This window comes from Gopherus evgoodei, chromosome 22, assembly GCF_007399415.2.
Source record: "Gopherus evgoodei ecotype Sinaloan lineage chromosome 22, rGopEvg1_v1.p, whole genome shotgun sequence".
Taxonomy (NCBI): domain Eukaryota; kingdom Metazoa; phylum Chordata; order Testudines; family Testudinidae; genus Gopherus; species Gopherus evgoodei.
This window is the reverse complement of record NC_044343.1, coordinates 1,917,266-1,935,793: the sequence shown is the minus strand read 5'-3', so window position 1 is coordinate 1,935,793 and position 18,528 is coordinate 1,917,266. Positions and strand designations below refer to the sequence as shown.

The window sequence follows — 18,528 nt, the reverse complement described above, 5'->3', positions numbered from 1 at the left end:
CCAAGCAGTCTCCAAATAAGGCACATTTCAAAGAGCCCAGGAACTGCCCCTCCTAAATGACCATCTGTGAAACAGAAACAATATCCTAGAAGTATTTACAGTTGCCTGGAAGTTTTTGGGCTGGCACCCACACTTACTATTCAATAGCTAATACAGGGTCTCCTATATGAAATGTGGTAGTGGTCCCAGTCCAGCTCCCTCTTTGCACATCCACATCAATGAAAAGCCACCATACCATAATCGTTACCCTTGTTAGTCATCTGAGCAGAGGCCATGGACCACATGGGTAGTTGAGACCAAACTCCCCTCTCATTCTAAAGATGGACCCTGTAGAGCAGGAGTAAGGCATACCAGCAGGGCAGCAAGAAAGTTTGTCAATCCAAATGTCCAAGTTCTGACTGACCTGTGGATGTCACAGTCTCCAAGGCTGTCAGTCTGGCACCTTTCTCCAACCCTAAATTAAACACAAAATTTAATAACCTCAAGACTGGCCAGTTTGTTTCCACGAGGAATTTGAGACTGTCTCCCAAAGTAAACAAGACTTCTCACTGTCCACTACTCTCATGAAGATAAGCAAAGCAAACAGAATTTTAAAAGGAAAGATAAGTGAATAGTGTATAAGAGATTCACATATATGGATTTGGACTTGACAGCGTAGCCTTCGGCAAAAAACTTCATACGCCAACCATTCACTGCATAAAGCAAAATCTATTCAAGCCTTCAAAAAATTAAAGTACATTGTTTTTTCTGCCTATGTTTAGAAGCTTCCCAAAACTATACAATAGTTTAACTCTGAACATAAAATCATTTTTAACTACAGAAGAATAGCCCTCTTGTTCAGACTTTTGAAATTCACTTTGCATTTTTACACTAGAAATCTTAACAAGGTAATCACTCTGATTAATCTATTTACTAAGATTCCAGGATTGTCATTGTCTCTTTCTCTCTGAAGCACAGAATGTCTGTTGAATCAGTGTGAACCAATGAAAAACAGCTAAAAGCATGGCCGAGAGCTCTTTGTTTAGATTACCACCAGGTTTTGCAGTCTGTTACTATTCAAATTTTAAGTTCTCAGCTGTTTTAGACTTTTTACAAATTACACCCATACAACAGCACAGACCCTCACCCAAGGTTATTTAGGACAGTTACACCCCCCTCAGTCACAGAGTCTCTTATTTACTAACATCACCCTATCCACAAGTGATCTAGAATTTCTATCTGATTTATAAATCTGTTTTTTTTTTAATTGTGATCACAAAAGTAGTTGCACAACCATGAAAAAAAGAAAAGAAAATTTCTACCCATATATCCCCTCCTAAGAAGAAAAATTTAAAACCAGTACTCCCATTTGTACAAACTCTGCAAGTATCCTGCAATCTGATACTTGCAGGCAGACCAACATATACCCACATAGAGACCTATTACAAATCAGAAGCACAATACTAATGAAATGGTACCATCCTACTACATACGAGCACCCATACTGGGTCAGATCAATGTCAAGTATCCTGCATTCCAACAGTGGCCAATGTCAGGTGCTTCAGAGGCAGTCAGAGGCTAGGGACACCCAGAGCACAGGGTTGCATCCCCGACCATCCTGGCTAATATTTTTAGCCTCAAGGTATTTTACACCTTATTAGGCTAAATATCCAGGACGTCCTTAGGCAAGTTAGTCACTCACGCAGCATCATAATCGGGAGAACTGGTTAACGTTTGTCATTAAACTCCTTAGATGGTTTTTGGCCTTGAATGACATGACTGCTTGATGAAGCGTATAGAGTATTACTTGTTGCTTTTGCTTTTTTAATTTTTCTGGTCCACATCAACTTGGGATCCCTTATGTTCAAGGATACCAGATTATATACGAAGTGAAACAAATAATATGGTGAAACACTATAAGAGACAAAGTCCACATTCAAACTAGTAGATTTTTTTCCCCGCCTGCTGGGCACGGCTTACTGTACAGCAAGACAATACGGGTAAGCACACTTACTGCACTAACGAGGACAGTGACTAGAGTTCGCCTTCAGCACAACACCACGAAACACAAACTGCAAAAGGGAGTCCAATTTTCGATGCTATCATTGCTTTGTAAACTAATAAAATGTCTCACCACCAATTAACACAATTTAAAAAAAAGCAGCAAACATTTAGGCCCACAGGAACAATTCACAAATAAGTGTACAGCTGCTTGAATACAGAGGACAGCCAGGAAGTGGCATCTTGTATTACACTGGAAACAGCGAAGGGTGAGTTACAGTGACTATTATATCGTTCATTACATGTCTTGAAGTATCTGCCCTGAATGTTTGGAAGAAACTCCCTGCACACATAAAAGTAGTAATCTCGTTATTCTCTTTCAAATCCCTCCTTAAAAAACTCTTCCTCATGATGCTTACAAAATACTTGACAACAGTTAGGCTGATAGTGTGCTGAGATCACTGCCTATTATGCAGGCTGTTTCTTTGTATTCCCCCATCTGTCTATCAGCCTCTAGTCTTCTACTTAACGTTTCTTGGGGCAGTGACTGTTTTCTGTTGTGTTTGCACAGAGTCTAGTACAATGGAGTCCTCGTCCATGACTAATGTTCCTACTCACTATGATAATAAAAATAATTGTAGTAGTAAGTGCAAATGGGATGTTCAATACTGAACAGTTAAGGGGAGGAAAAAAATTAGTCTAACGAACTTAGCAAGAACAGTTGAGAGAAATTTCAAACACTGTAAATCAAGACAAGCATATTATCTATAACTGAAATTGCTGGTTTTGTGGTTTCTTTTGAACATACCTACCCACCACACCAAAAAGATAGACACACACACCTCTAATGGTAGAATTCTGACATTAAGACGAAAACAAATATTCCTTTCCATTCCTGACTGGGTGTAGAGGTGAAGAAATAACTGCTAATTTGCAAGGGTCATCAAAAGGAAAATGTGTAAGACTTTTCCATCAATTTAATCAGCAATTCTAGGTCAATGCAGTTCAATTTCCAATTATAATCTAATGATCATGTGGGTTAAATATGGATCCTTGATTTGTCTTTTTTTACTGAAGAGAAAGAGTACAAATCCCTTTATTTTTAAACAATTTAATTCTGACTTTGAGCATCTATAGTTACCTAATCAAATGCAAGCATTTTTCAGATTGTCAAAAACCCCAGCATTCAGCTTCTACGTTGGCTAGTTTACATGCTAGAATTCTGGACGTAGTTTCTTTTTACTTCAGAAAACGGCAAGTTGTATGTTCTGCAAATAAACCTGAATAACTAGATCAGAATGGTGTGAGTGTGTGTGTGTGAGAGAGTGTGTGAGAGAGAGAGAGAGAGAGAAATGATTTTTAAAATAAAACTTCCTTATCCAAGGCCATGACCCTGAAAACTGTTACACACAGGCAGACCCATTCAGAACCCACTGAAGTCGATGGGGATCCAACAAGAGGAGACCAATTTCTCTTTATGATTCGTATTCACTAGCACAAGGCTTCAATCTCTAGACTGCAAACCCAATAAGAGAATGTTTACATCCAGATAAAAGCTGTTAAAACATTTGAAGTGTCATAATTTTTATTTTTTAGCAAACCTAAATTTCAGGCCATACTACTTAGTTGTTAGATTAGTTGTGGAAAATGTTAAATGCTCATGACAGTATATTGATTTTCTCTGTAAAGCCGCTAGTGTGTTCATTCATCAGAAGTCACTGTTACTATATATTGTGCAAGAATGGAAACAGCACAGCCAGCTTTTTCACAATTCTACTAGGAGAGTGCAGACAGACTGCACAGCAGAGTCTGTATCAAAGAGAAAAAAAACAAAACAAATCCCTTCTCCTCTCCCTGTTTCCATGCTGTTACAATTGGGAAGCAACTCCAGCAAGCGAAGCTTTCTAAAGACACTGATTGCCTGCAAATCCTAATGCTGATCAGACAGCAGTGTCTGGATCCAGACTGACAGATGTTCTTCCAACAGGATTGGCACAGGAAGTGAAAGCCTGAAATTAGAGCAAAGTTGTAACCTACAGTGATAGCACCTGTTCTTTCCAGAGCACTCAAGGGACATAACGTATTCCACCACCACCTTTATAGTGAAATGTTTTGTAAGTTTTATTTTCTTATGCGATTTTTGTTGTTGTTACTCATAGAACAGAAGAGTAACAACACTGGCTACAACCAGACAGGGTAGATAGGACTGTGTGAAAGTTTCCCTACTTGCATCCGCCAACGTCTTCAAACTTGAGCTGTGATGCCATTAATATTTAAGTGCTGTAGGTTCTACAGCACAGACAACTAAGCAAAAACAGGAAGCCAAACGACTACTACAAACCAAGTGAAAATTACTAAAAAAAACCCTCCTATCTATAACATGTTAGAAGTTATCAGCCAGTGACAAAAGCAACAAAAACTGTTTTTGCTACATAGCTATATTTCATTGGAGCTTTTTTTTAAAATCCCACACCTTTTCAATATCAGAGCAGTAAAGTACGTACATACCCATTGGTGGGGCTCACAAGTTCCAACAAAAGGTCCCACTCCTAAAATTAAGTACACATGGGTGGACTATTGCACCTGTACGTAGCTCCACTGACATCAGCAGTCCACCTCCATGCTATCAAATGTAATACCCAAGCCCAAGAGCCTTCCCAATGCACTAAAAATTCATCTGTACAACTTCTCAAACCCTTTGAAAATATCTTTGTTCTAAGTGCACTGCAACTTCAGCTAACCACAAGGTCTCTAAGGCTAAAGACTTGGCAAAACCCTACGCAGGTCATTTAAGATGGGATAAAAACATTAAGAAATATGCACTGAACATAAGAATGGCCACACTGGGTCAGACCAGTGGTCCATCTTGCCCAGTATCTTGTATTCCAAGAGAGGATGGCGCCAGATGCTTCAGAGGGAATGAACAAAACAGGGCAATTATTGAGTGATTCATCCTGTCATCAATTCCCATCTTCTGGCAGTCAGATGTTTAGGGTCAACCAGAGCATTGGGTTGCATTCCTGACCATCTTGGCTAATAGCCATTGATGGATCTATTCTCCATGAACATATCTAATTCTTTTTTTAGCCTAGTTATATTTTTGGCCTTCACAACATTCCCTGGTAATGAGTTCCACAGGTTCACTATGCACTGTGTGAAGCATTTCCTCATGTTTGTTTTAAACCTGCCATCTATTAATTTTCTTGGATGACATCTGGTTTCTGTGTTATGTGACGGGTTAAACAACACTTCTCTATTCACTTTCCACACCATACATGATTCTGTATACCTATCATATCCCCTCCCTTAGTTGTCTCTTTTCTAAGCTACACAGTCCCAGTCTTTTTAATCTCTCATGTGATTCTGCTTTGGACGAGAGGAACGGACTAGTTCATTGGTTTTAAAACACTGGGGTGCACCTCCCTGAGGGAGGCAGGATGAGGTTATCAGGGGAGCAGTGAACAGGATGGAGTACAGGTGCTTCCGAGTCAGTCACATCGTGCAGGTCACTGCAGGCCCCATCTGGTGACAGAGTTAGGAGGCTGCTGCCAACACTTGCAGCTTGGGAACTGGGCTTTGCTCAAGTTCAGGTCAGGCAGACAGCATGTAGGCAGCTGGGCATCCTTCAGGTGCCTCTGCATACACACTGCAGAGGTACTGGATTTGATGGGAGCAGGAGAGGTCGCTACAAAGCTGCAGCAAGGAGGAAGTAGAGCCTCTCCAGCAGCAGCAGATCATCTTCCTGTGCTCAGCAGCAAGTAGGAGGAAAGGGGCAGATGGGCACCTGGTAGTTGTCCCTGACAGAAGTGTGACTGGGGGAGGAGTGAATGCATCAGAGGCACCCCTGCCTCTTCACCTCCTGCAGGCACCCGGCAACAACCCACCTCCTACCTCACACACAGTCTGTCCCCTGTATCTTCCTAGGCACCCATCGCATCTTCCCATGCACTCATCAGCCCTGCCTCCTACTCCTCCCTGCACTGCAAAAGGGCAGAGGGGAGCGTGCATGGAATGTGACTCTCCGAAAGGAGGAAAAAGCAAAAAGAAAGTTTAGGAATCTCTGGATTGGATGACAAATTCCCATTTCTAGTGTCCATGATTCTGTAAGCCATCGTTGCTGTAAGAATATTATAGCAGAGCTATAAAAAGGTAACAATTATACACACAAAATTTGTTAAAATCAGTGCCAATCAGTCAAATGACACCCAATCATAAGAACTCAGAGTTGAGGTATTTATTGATAGAAGCTTAGTCAGCAATCATTCATTTGATTCCCTGCCAGCTAGGCTTCTGAACTTGCTGAGGTATTCACTGCATCCTTACAGTTACAAAGCAGCCAAGAATTACTACAGTCTTTCATGAGTTTACAGAGGGTTTTTTCTGCCTTCTTAATGAAGAGATTATGTTTGAGACCTCGGTTCATTTCACTGAATCATTTCTTCTCTTATGCTTCATCTGTAAATTCCATAAAGCTAGACCTCCATGACATTCTAGATTTGCCCTCATAAGCTTAAAACAAATCTTCAAGGTGGCCTCAATTATAAGGTTATTTGTCTCATGAATAAAGCAATATTATAATTACACACACAGATCACCTCTGCAACAGGAGATATTGTTGCTGTTATATAAAAGTTACCTTTTTTTATTCTGGGAGCTGCAATAATGCATTTTAGGAGTGAAAATATTTATATTTTTATATATATCAAATGTTAAATTTGCATGATACGTCAGACAAAAGTCCTTTTGCATATGAATCCAGATATGACATAGCAGAGAAATATGGGTGGGTGATTTAATAGAGAACTGTGTCACTTTTTTTTTTTTCCCCCCTATTAGCCAAGACTAAAGTCTTCTGGAAAATGAACAAGCGAACAAGTATAACCTATCTATCTGAGTGCCTACATATCTTGCAGCATTTATTTAAAAAAAATTACAATTTAACAGATTGTTTTTCTAAGTTTAAATACACTTTGCTATTTTTAGTTAAAAGTGTACAGTTTAAAACCAAGTCACAACTCAGTAACAAGAAAAATCAGGATACAGACTTAAAAAAGAGTGACTATTCTCTGCTCTATCACTGGGCATGGAGCCAAGCTACGCTATAATACAAACCAAACCTTATTTGTGCTTAAAAAAATGTGTGCACACACACAAATCAGATCTACTGCCAGTTCTCAAATGTCACCCTTTGTTTTTGAAAAATATCCAGCCAAAAGGAGAATGTCTACCACTGACAATTAAATGTAAAATCTCAACCTGGACTCAGACTTGAAACTTATTGGTTAGTTTATTATGAAAAGAACTCTCCTGTTGATATGTTTTAAGTTTAATGATGTAGAGCCACCTTTAGCCAACTGTGAACAAATAATTTTTGAAGTGTGTCTGCTTGCTGATGGACATTTCACAGGATGATCTGGAATGAAGTGAGCCTCCCTAATACCTGCTCTTTGCCCCAAGCCCTGCTCCTCAAATAGAAAGGCCTCAGGAAAGATCAAACAAAAGCAGAGATGCTCTCATTAAGCAAGATAAAAATAAGCTTTTATGCTCCAATTTTTATTTTTAGCCACAGAACCAATATTCAGTTATATAATCCTACATGCTTTCATAAATCAAAAGGGAAACGGCATATTTACATTCTTTGACATGTACTATGAGGGCACATGGCTGTACACCACAGATAGGTAGCTGGGAGCATGCCTAGTGTGATCCATTAGTTCAAATGTTATTGTTACAAAATGAATAAAATGATTCATCCACTGTGGAGTCTTGTGTTCATTCACACTGGGGAGAAGGTTATTTAACCATGTCGGTGCTACCAAATTTATACCTCACCAAGCCCAGTGATGTCACAATCTTTGCAACATGCCTTTCCCTTTGACAGTTCTTTAAATTATGACTATACTTGATCTTCAGCCTCCAACCTTCATGCTGCACCTCAAGAACTGTACTGAGTTTACAAGATGAGGAACAAGCCCCCTTAAGTCCGGAAACACTTGGCAAGCCCAGAATGCTAAAAGCTCACATAGATTTAATCCTTTTGCTGTACAAATGAAAAGATTAACCGAGTTTGAATTCCGTGCACAAGGGTGGGAATCAGGCACTTTTTAAAATGTCCTCCTCAGTCTCCCTCTCAGATGGGAGAATGCTACAAAATTTAAATCTCTCTATTGTGGGTTTCCTGCAATTGTGTCCTTGCAATGAGCTTTGAAGCAATCTGACGGTCTCTGGATATACAGATAGTAAAGGGTAAAGAACCTGATAACCCACTCTACTCAACAGTATTAGAAGCCATAAAAGTGGCCTCAGGGTGCCACTGAGGAAAAAGAAAAGGGAGCTCTAGTCCATTGCCTTGACCCCTGCCCCAAGATCTTCTCAAAAGAACCAGCCCACTGGAGGTGTCAAAGCACAATTTGAGGGATTTCAGTGCATCAGAACAATTACAAATGAAAACAATGAAGAATCCTCTGTAGAGCTACACACCTCTGCAAGTATCTCTTTCTAACCTGATGCCTCTGAAGAGCTGACAGTAGATAATCAGTTGCCTCAAATAGCAACACACCTTCTTGAACTACCTGGGCATGATTCTAAGCTAGCTGATGTCTTGGGCAGATAGTGGTTTGGGGCATCCAATTCTAATTTATCTCCCTTCTGAAACCTTGATAATCCAGAGGGAAAAAAAACACATCACTAATAATACAGTAATTATATGTTGGGAATCCAAATGAATTGAAGATTCACCTACCATCACAACAATTTGCCATTAGCATACCCAACTACTAACATGCAGAAGACTCTCAAGCAGCCTCAAAAATTAAGGTATGTGGGAACATCAGGGAGGGTATTCTCCCAGTCACCAAGAAAACAGAGATGGGATTAATTGGCAAGAAAGTAAATATCTAGGACACTTCCTAATAAAATATATGAACTTTTCTAGTACCTTTCATTCAAGACCCTACAAGTATTTTGCAAACATTATTCCCATTTTAAAGGAGGGGAAAAGCACACGAAGGTTAAGTGACATGCCCAAGGCCACACACTAAGTTACTGACTGAAACTGGAGCTCTCAGCTCAGGAGACTTGGCTCCCAATAACCTAATCAGTAGACCACAATTCCTCTGAATAGCAAAGTGATCATGTTTATGAAATTTGTAAGGGTACCCCATAAATTAAGAATGTTCCACTCTATTCCTCCCCACCACCCACAACAAATCATAAAAAATTAAGGTTTTATGTTGTTGTAGTTTTTAAACAATGCACAGGATTGTTCTGGGGAGAGAGAAAAAAATGTATTCCTAGAAAATCAGTTATAAGCAGTTCTATCATAGTTATTCAGTGGTAGCATTATGAGTTATAAAGTAGTGATGCATTTTCAAACATCTTTGGTTGACAAAATGTGCTCTTTGCAATGCTAATTTGACTCTAAACAAGTGCCAATGGAGACCTTTAAAAATGTCTTGTTTGGAGTTGTCATGCATAGCATGTTTAGTACTATACGAAAGATGATTTTAAACAAACCAAACAACTATATTAAACACTAGCCTCCTGAATTCCATTGTTTCAACTACATGGAGGTCTCCACTTCCGCCACCACTCTCTGAAATTTACACTAGTCTTTAGACTGCATTTGTTTGCTGAAATGCAAGTAGTTTAAGAGCAAAGCAGCACAAAGGATGCACTGTTGAGGTCACAACCGGTTGTTGTCACAAAGTGAACACTGTTGCACGGTTAGCAAAAACTGCAATAGAGTATCTTGACAGCCTATTTCTTTTCACCTAGTTCTTCCAATGCCACCAGCTAGCATATATTTATCTGTAAAACAGCTACTTTAGCACATTTATGATACTAGAGTAATATTACAACCACAAGAAGCTGAATTTTTATTTTAAAATGTAAACCCCCATGGTTTTTTCTTCTCTCAGATATAGTTTTACATTTGCTGCACACTACACTAAAGTAGTGGGTTCCTGATGATATATTCAGTACTAAAACAAAGCCAACACAAAATAAGCTATTGTGCACCAATTAGTATTTTCATAGCTGCTCTGAGAAGACTGCTGTAATAATTCACTATTAGAAATTGCTAAAGTTGTTTCATAATTAGAGTTGAGTGATATAAGATGATAATGCAAATTACCTTACATTAAGGACAGCAATTTGAACAAAAAATTTACTTTGATAAAATTAAAAATTTTGCTGAATCATTTCAGCATTACTGCATGTTAAAAAAATTTAAATAATTGTAATTTCTCTCAATTTACTACCACAGATACAAAATTTAAAAGCAAAAATGTTAATGGCAAGAAGATTTAAGAAGCTGCTACTAAATCATAACTGAATTTAAACAAGTGTATGTCATCTTGAAATTACTAAGGAATAGCATCTTACAAGTACCTTACATGTTCTCAATGTAGACACTTCACTGAAGAGTACAAATAATTGATAGAATTATTGTGCTCAAACATTGAAAGCTGAAATGCCACCTTACAGTCACTGATCCTGCACAGAGTTTCAGTGGGGCTCCATCTGGGCATGAGTCCACTCAGCCCAAGATCAGTGAAGAAGGAAGTCTTGACTCTCTTTAAAATGTAGGTAATAGTTTGCAACAAAATCAATCAGACAAATAGATGGGCTCTAGCACTAATTACTTACTTCCTATTTTAAAGGTAGTATTTTGTCAATCAGTATTTTGTCACCCTGCTTTCTCCCAGTTGGCACAGTCAAATCTAAGGTGATTTTAAAAAAAAATCAAGATGCTAAGGAAAAAGGTGATGTTTTTGTCCTGTGGGAAATGAGATGCGGCTGGCAACAGAGAAGTTGTGAGAACTTATCTTAAGTCTTTTCTGCTGTAAGAAACTAAACCATTACTGAGCATGGTTTTATGCAATGATTCCCCCAAACCAGGACTGAAAACAGTTGACTGTACAAAACTGTTTTCCCTTGCTTTCTTCCACCAAATCGCAATCACACTTTCTGAAATAGTACTGAAAATGGTCTCCGCCTGATCTACATTCAAACATTTTTAAGGGAAACATGTTGCTAAAACATTTTCAGCAACTGTTCGATATCATAGTATAGACATGGTTTTGTGGTCCAGTCCTATAACCCCTTATTCATGCAGGAGGTTCTTATTCACATGAGCAGTTCTCCACTCAGGTCAACAGGCCAAGTTTTGTAACTATAACCAGCACTAAGTCAAAATTACAGACTTTGGTTATAAACAGGACAGTGAAAAATTAACAACCCAAAACAACTTTTGGGAATCTTAACTATGGAAAAACCTGCTCTCAAAACTAATGGTTCTCAACTATTGGTCTATATCCCAATACTGCAACTTCTGGAATTTGTGTCTGGGATGTCAAGAATGCATTTTACTGGGAAGGAAAACTTGAGTTCAATGTCAAACAACTGGAAGAGCTGAGCATACATATCTTTCAGAATGGATTTGCTTGTAAACTGAAAAAAGAATGAGGAGTACTTGTGGCATCTTAGAAACTAACAAATTTATTTGTCTCTAAGGTGCCATAAGTACTCCTCATTCTTTTTGCCGATACAGACTAACACGGCTACCACTCTGAAACTTGTAAGCTGAGTAACTGTTATGAAGGCAAGCCACCATACGGACTGTTCAGCACCAGAGCTAAAGAAACAACTTTAAAGACAGAACTTGTTTAACTGAATATGGTGTTCTCCTACTATCAGTTACAAGATGCTGTTAAAAATAACAGATTTTTACAAATGTAATTTCTTGTGTGTGTATAGAATCTAACAAAACACTATGACCCTAAATACAAGAACACTGCAACTTTATAGGAAAACACTTCCTCTAAGAAAATTCAGTAAAAAGAATGCATGTAAATGACAAGAAGAAATTTTCCCCCTTTGTTTTTTCAAACAAAAAGTAAGCAAGTTTATAGTAAGAAATACTACACTGGTAAATAAAATATGTATGTTTTATACTATGGCATATCATCAGCCAATCAAGTCTATTTCCCTTGGACAAGGCAGACTAGTTAAGGAACACAGAGTGATGCACAAGAACAGAAACTCTTTATTCCCTTGTGGGTAATTAACTTTCATGTTCACACAATGCAATTTACACTAAGTCTTACAAAGAATGAATAACATTTGGTACAATTATTCTGCACATTTAATTCTCCCTAAACTTGTGAGTACAAGTACAAAATGCACAAAGCCAATGGGCACACAGTATGGCCTCTTGGACATCTAAGCCCTGATTCTGCAACCTGTTACACACCGGCAGACACCTGCACACAAATCCCCAATCACTTCACAAACAGGCAATTGCAGGATTATGGCTTTAGTCTATGTCCTGCCACAGAAATTCAGTTACCACACTGGAAGATTATGAACCAGCCGTAAGTGACCTAGTCTTTGTCTTAGAGATGTGGTATCCAGGGACCTGAGTCTTTCTTTAGAATTATGAAGGACTTAAATGGGAGGACCTTTACCAGCCCACCCACCTCCCCCAAAAAACCTAGGGAACTAAAAGTCAAAATTCATATGTACATTTGAGGAGAAACCTCAGTCTAAAATCCGGCTAACTTCCTTTATAACTACGTATTGATAGATACATGTTTACAATACGTAAGCTGTCTTCTGTTAAAAAAAGAAAAGAAATATCATGAACCGCACAAGCACAAAACATCTTTAAATCCATTAACAGTGAATTTAAAAAAAAATATCTAAAATACAGTGCCATAGAAGACCATTCTAATACCACATGATTTTCTAATGGCTAACTTTTTTTTTTAATCAGTTACATGTCTTTTGTAATCAGACTCTGCTACATCATTTGTGTGTTGATTTATAGGTAATATTTAAATTACCACCAAAGTACAATATCAAATAATAATTGTTGTTCTGCTTAAGAAATTAGCAGCTAAGATCTGAAATAAAATAAAAAAGTGACTAAGCATTTTAGACACTAATTAAATAATGTAGCAGTCAGATCTCTCAAACCCTTATAAGTGAAGTACAGTGCTTATTACCACAAGTAGTACTATCGACATGAATGGGACTACCCACAGTGTAAAGCACTACCCACAGCATTTGCAGGGTTAGGCCTTAGCTTCCCATGATATATTACTTCAATATATTTTAGCTTTACATATATGTGCAATGACTATCCACATAGTTAGCATTTTTATCAAATTCTTTTAACAAAAACAAACATTATCTTAATAAAATTAAATATTGTATCACCATTATTAATTTTTAGCCTGCCTTTTAAAAAATATGGATGAGCATTCCTGGTTTAACTAATCTTTTAAATACTGTTTTGCATAATGTCTATATTTGATTGCTTGCAAATTGTGTGTTCTATGAATATAAAAGACATATTGCTCTTTTACACAGGCTTTAATTCAAAATACAAGTAATTAAATTCTCTCTCACTTTACACATAACAATTTTATTGTATATATACACACAAATGTATTGATATCGTACCCTGTTTAATCATTCATTTTTATTTAATTTTACTTCAGTCATGAGGCTACATCTACATTAAGTTTACTGTTGTCGCTTTGTGTGTTTAAGATTGAAAGATCAATTTAAAAACTTCATTGTCGTATAAAAATTCAAGCATTTAGGCTTAGTCAAGGAGAAATTTGAACAAGTATTTCACAAAAGTAATTTTCAGTAACTAACACTGAAAAAAAACAGGTAATGTAGGCATGCACCATTTTCTCACATCTTAAACATATACAAAAGCAGCAAAGAGTCCTGTGGCACCTTATAGACTAACAGATGTATTGGAGCTTGAGCTTTCGTGAGTGAGTACCCACTTTATCGGGTGGGTATTCACCCACAAAAGCTCATGCTCCAATACATCTGTTAGTCTATAAGGTGCCACAGGACTCTTTGCTGCTTTTACAGATCCAGACTAACACAGCTACCCCTCTGATACTTAAAACATATACAAACACTGTAATAGTACCATCATATGGATTGATATGACACTGGATTATGTGTTTTAGAACATAAGAAAACAAATGCGTGCCATTGTGGATCACAGGCTTATTATTATTAGGGGTCCTCAGATGAAGAGTACTGTTATTAATATTAAGGTTGAATGAAACATCTCCATGTATTTCCATTACCATTGGCGTTTTATCCACCACACAAACTTTTACACAAGAGTCCTGGAATAATGCAAAATGTTTCCAACTGTTGACATGAAGCTAGTTTTTTGTTTACTTCCTTGTTTATGAACCAGCATCATCTATGTCAGCATAGCTCTCAGAGCAGTGCTCACTTAGTTAACACAGCTGAGTCCAGAAGAGGGAGCTCAAATACTGTTTTGGCCAAGATCCCTCAAATCCTAGTGACTTACAAAAAATATAAAACAAACAGCTAGAATCCAGGGGACATCTCTAACTGGATGAGAACCCCCTTTAACAGGCGGATGACATTCTGAGCCTAAACTGCTTTTTTAGACCCTGAATTTCCTGACATTTGAAGGTCCAAATATGAATACCAACATTACTTGAATTTGTGTGTGCGCTAACATTTTGGTCCATATAACCTTGAAAAATGGATTAATATTTATAAAGAAATATTAAGGCTTTTACTTGATCATTTAAGATGACACATGCAGTGGAAAGCCTCATCAGGCTGTGCTGTAGTAGATATTTTGTGGGGAGATTGATGTGGATAGTCCATTCAACAAAAGAAAGTAGTAATTGGTAGGGGGAAAGCTGTTGGAAGTTCATGCCCTGTCCCAAAAAACGGGTTCTCCACAAAAAAGCCACTCCCCAACCATAAAAATAGCTCCTACTCTCTGTTTATGATATTAAAGTGCACAATAAAGAGAAGTTCTTTTCACTCACTTCGGTAAGATGGGGTCTCACAGATCTCTCCAATTACAGGCACAAAGATCAATTCCATTTGAGTTTAGTGTGTTCCCTGTATTAGCCACTCACCTCCTTCTCCCCACACACGCTGCCTCAATTAAAAAAACTAAACAAAACAAAAAACATGCTCCCAAGTTCTCTCTGCTGCAAAATGGGACTTCCTCTCCACTCCATCACGATGAGGCTAAGCTACCATTAAAACTAAATTAATTTAAGTTTTGGGGGAGGGGGAAGAATGCATTTCTGGTGTGAAAAAAAATCAAGACTTTGCTGTTTCATATTTAAAATACTTTGGGGTAAGAACAAGAAAATAACATGACTTCAACAACAACAAAACCACACAAGACAGACTATATTGTATAAATAGGTGGAAGAATACCAACTCAGAAAAGCATTAGTGTGCGTATGCACAAGTCTTTGCATAGCAAGTCTTTGCCTCTGCTATGACCAATAACTAATACTAAATAGACAAGATGGGTAAACACTGCAAAAAGAAAATTATTAATAATGAAAAAAACGAGAAATTTTGGGTTGGTTCCACAAACTGAATCAGAATAATGCATTTTCAAATTGACAGCAAAGTGTGTGGTTGCCAAGTGAAATTGAGAGCTAACTGTAAGATTGTGCTTAAAACCCTTTTTACATTGCATTTTAAACACAGATGAAATCATGCAATAAAAAAATTCACAAAGGAGACATTGTGCTCAGCTATTTGGTCAAAATTTCCATCACTTCAGAACCCAGATTCCAGAAACAAGTTTATTCAGCTTGGGTCACTTTCTCAATGCTGGTCTTCCTCAAACTAAAGATGAGTTCCATCTGCAAAATTCAGAATAGAATTTTGAACATTAATATTTGGGTATGATTGGATCTGGAATTGTGATTTGTATACATCCTTACCATATATAAATATTTCAAACTGTGAATGCTCAGTACTGAATATCACTTTTCAATGGGCACATTTTAAGTGTATTCTTGAGAGAGAATTCCTGAAACATATTCAGATCCTGAGAAGTATCTGAAGGGTCGAAAATTACAAAGCTTGTGTATATTTAAATAGATTCTTTACAAAACCCAACTTGACAAGCTCTACCAGGACAACAGCAACACAAGGGATAAGAGAAGATTCAGATAACTGCAAACATGACTAAAACTGCCTTCACTATATCCTCAACTAATACCAAGAGAAATTACACATAGCATCCTCCATTAAATGTCAACAAATAGTTTAGCGTGAACAAAGTAAGAGTAAGTAAGTATATGCCATAGTAAGAGTTAGCTGATAAAAGAAATGTGCCTTTGTTTTATTAGAGACGCAAGGTGGGTGAGGTAATATCTTTTACTGGACCAGCTTCTATTGGTAAAAGAAACCAAGCTGTTTTAATTAAACCTATAAACAAGTATTTACACTATTCTGACAACAAGGAATATAAAGCAATACAGCAAATTCAACAATATGTTCCCTTTCATGGTATGACAGATCTACAAACAGGCTTGGTTTTTTTTGGTTGTTTTTTTTAAAACTTAAAGCAGCATCAAAAATATTGACACACACATAAGCTGAAGACACTAATGGAGAGTTCTCTCTCTCAACCATCACTAGATCTAAACCAGAAAAAGCCATAAGCGGTCAAAATAGCACCCTGACATTCCTGCCAAGTACTAAAAATGTATTCACTACACTGTAATTTCTAATTATGTGTTTCCCAAAGACAGCACAATACAAGACAGAGTTGAAGGTGCACTAGTTTGCACTGATGACAATTAAAACATAACGGGAAAAATATTAATGATGTTAACTCCACGCAGTCACACAGTTTTACTTATTATCAATATGGTAATACAGGTGCCTCCTCTACACCTTCTTGTGCCTAAACTCATCCAGCATAATGTCTAAGTTCAGTTGCAAGCTACTCAAGGCAGGGACTCATCTCTCTATATTTTGTAAAGCAAAAGGAAGCTTTCAGCACTCTACAGAAGGTAGCAAGAAAGCAAATGCATATTTACATAGGAGGAGGACAAGGATCAGATTATAAACTCTTCGTGAGAGACACAATGCCTTTCTGTATGTTTGCACACGACCAAGCACAAAAGGCCCCTGAACCTAAATACTACATGAAATCCTCCCCACACTCCTGATGGATCTCACCCCCAGATAATACTTCTCTCAGCTCAGTCTGGGCTCTCACTCACACAATGATGCTCATTATCATTCCTACGTACGGATTCTATCCAGCAGTAATAACCAACTTCTGTTCAGCAGATGAGCATCATGGCAACCACCAAAAGCTGGACAGGGCAGAAGGGCCTGCAGAACCCCATGCCACAATCCACCCAGTCTTCACTCTTCTGTGAGCTACCAGAATACATGGCACTACCTACCATGTATATATAGTGGGGAAGCCCTGCTCTCCAGAGGGGGAAGTTAAACCAGCACTTGGACTGCACACAGCACCCCTCCTCCCTCAGCGCCCCACACACACACAGAGGGGGCATCAACCACCCCCTCCTCCCTCAGCCCCCCTCACAGAGGGGGATGTCAACCGCCCCTTCCTCCCTCAGCCCCCCCCACACACACACAGAGGGGACGTCAACCGCCCCCCCTCCCTCAGCCCCCCCCCCACACACACAGAGGGGACGTCAACCGCCCCCCCTCCCTCAGCCCCCCCCACACAGAGGGGATGTCAACCGCCCCCCCTCCCTCAGCCCCCCCCACATACAGAGGGGGCGTCAACCGCCCCCCTCCCTCAGCCCCCCCCACACACAGAGGGGGCGTCAACCGCCCCCCTCCCTCAGCCCCCCCCACACACAGAGGGGGCGTCAACCGCCCCCCCTCCCTCAGCCCCCCCCACACACACAGAGGGGGCGTCAACCGCCCCCCCTCCCTCAGCGCCCCCCACCCCACACAGAGGGGACGTCAACCGCCCCCCCAGTCCCCCCCACACGAAGGGGATGTCAACCGCCCCCCCTCCCTCAGCCCCCCCCACACAGAGGGGGTGTCAACCGCCCCCCCTCCCTCAGCGCCCCCCACCCCACACAGAGGGGACGTCAACCGCCCCCCTAGCCCCCCCCACACAGAGGGGACGTCAACCGCCCCCCCCCAGTCCCCCCCACACAGAGGGGGTGTCAATCGCCCCCTCCTCCCTCAGTCCAAGCGCCCCGCCTCCTCCTCCTCCTCAGCACCCGCGGGGATGTAAGCGGCCCCACAGGCGGACACGAACTGCCCGCCGCCCCGGGTCCGCCGCCGCCCCGCCCCCGTCGGGGTCCCGCGCTCACTCACCCTGTGGGCCCGGGTCAGGCTCAGGTCCTTCATCACCTCCTCGAAAGCCGCCGTCTCCTCCGCCTGCTTCTGGTTGTGCAGCGCGATCTTCTCGCTGAATTTCCGCGGGTTGTTCGAGGCCGCCATCTTCCCCCGTCCGCATCCCCCTCCCCGGGCCGGAGGGGGCAAGGCGCATGCGCGGGCGGAGGGGCAGGGCGGGGGGTGGAGACCAACGGCGCCCGCGCCCGCGCCCGACACCGGGCGAAGTGAACCAAGTGCGCATGCGTACGCGGGGCGAACTGCAGCAGACGCCATTGCACATGCGCGGCAGCGAGCTCGCCTGCGTTCCCCGCAGGTACTGGCCCTTTAAAGATGAGTTGGGAGGGGAAGGAAGAGGAGCGGGTTGGGCACGGT

The 18,528-nt window shown here is 40.2% G+C and overlaps 1 protein-coding gene across 1 annotated transcript in view; it reads right to left on the bottom strand.

Moving 5' to 3' along the window:
* Nucleotides 1-18,313, bottom strand: part of CRTC1 (CREB regulated transcription coactivator 1) — a 57,015-nt gene extending 38,702 nt beyond the window's left edge. Inside the window, 1 exon segment of the mRNA XM_030540464.1 lies at nucleotides 18,136-18,313. Coding sequence (XP_030396324.1) covers nucleotides 18,136-18,261 — 126 coding nt within the window. The 5' untranslated portion in view covers nucleotides 18,262-18,313.
* Between the last annotated feature and the right edge of the window lie 215 nt (nucleotides 18,314-18,528).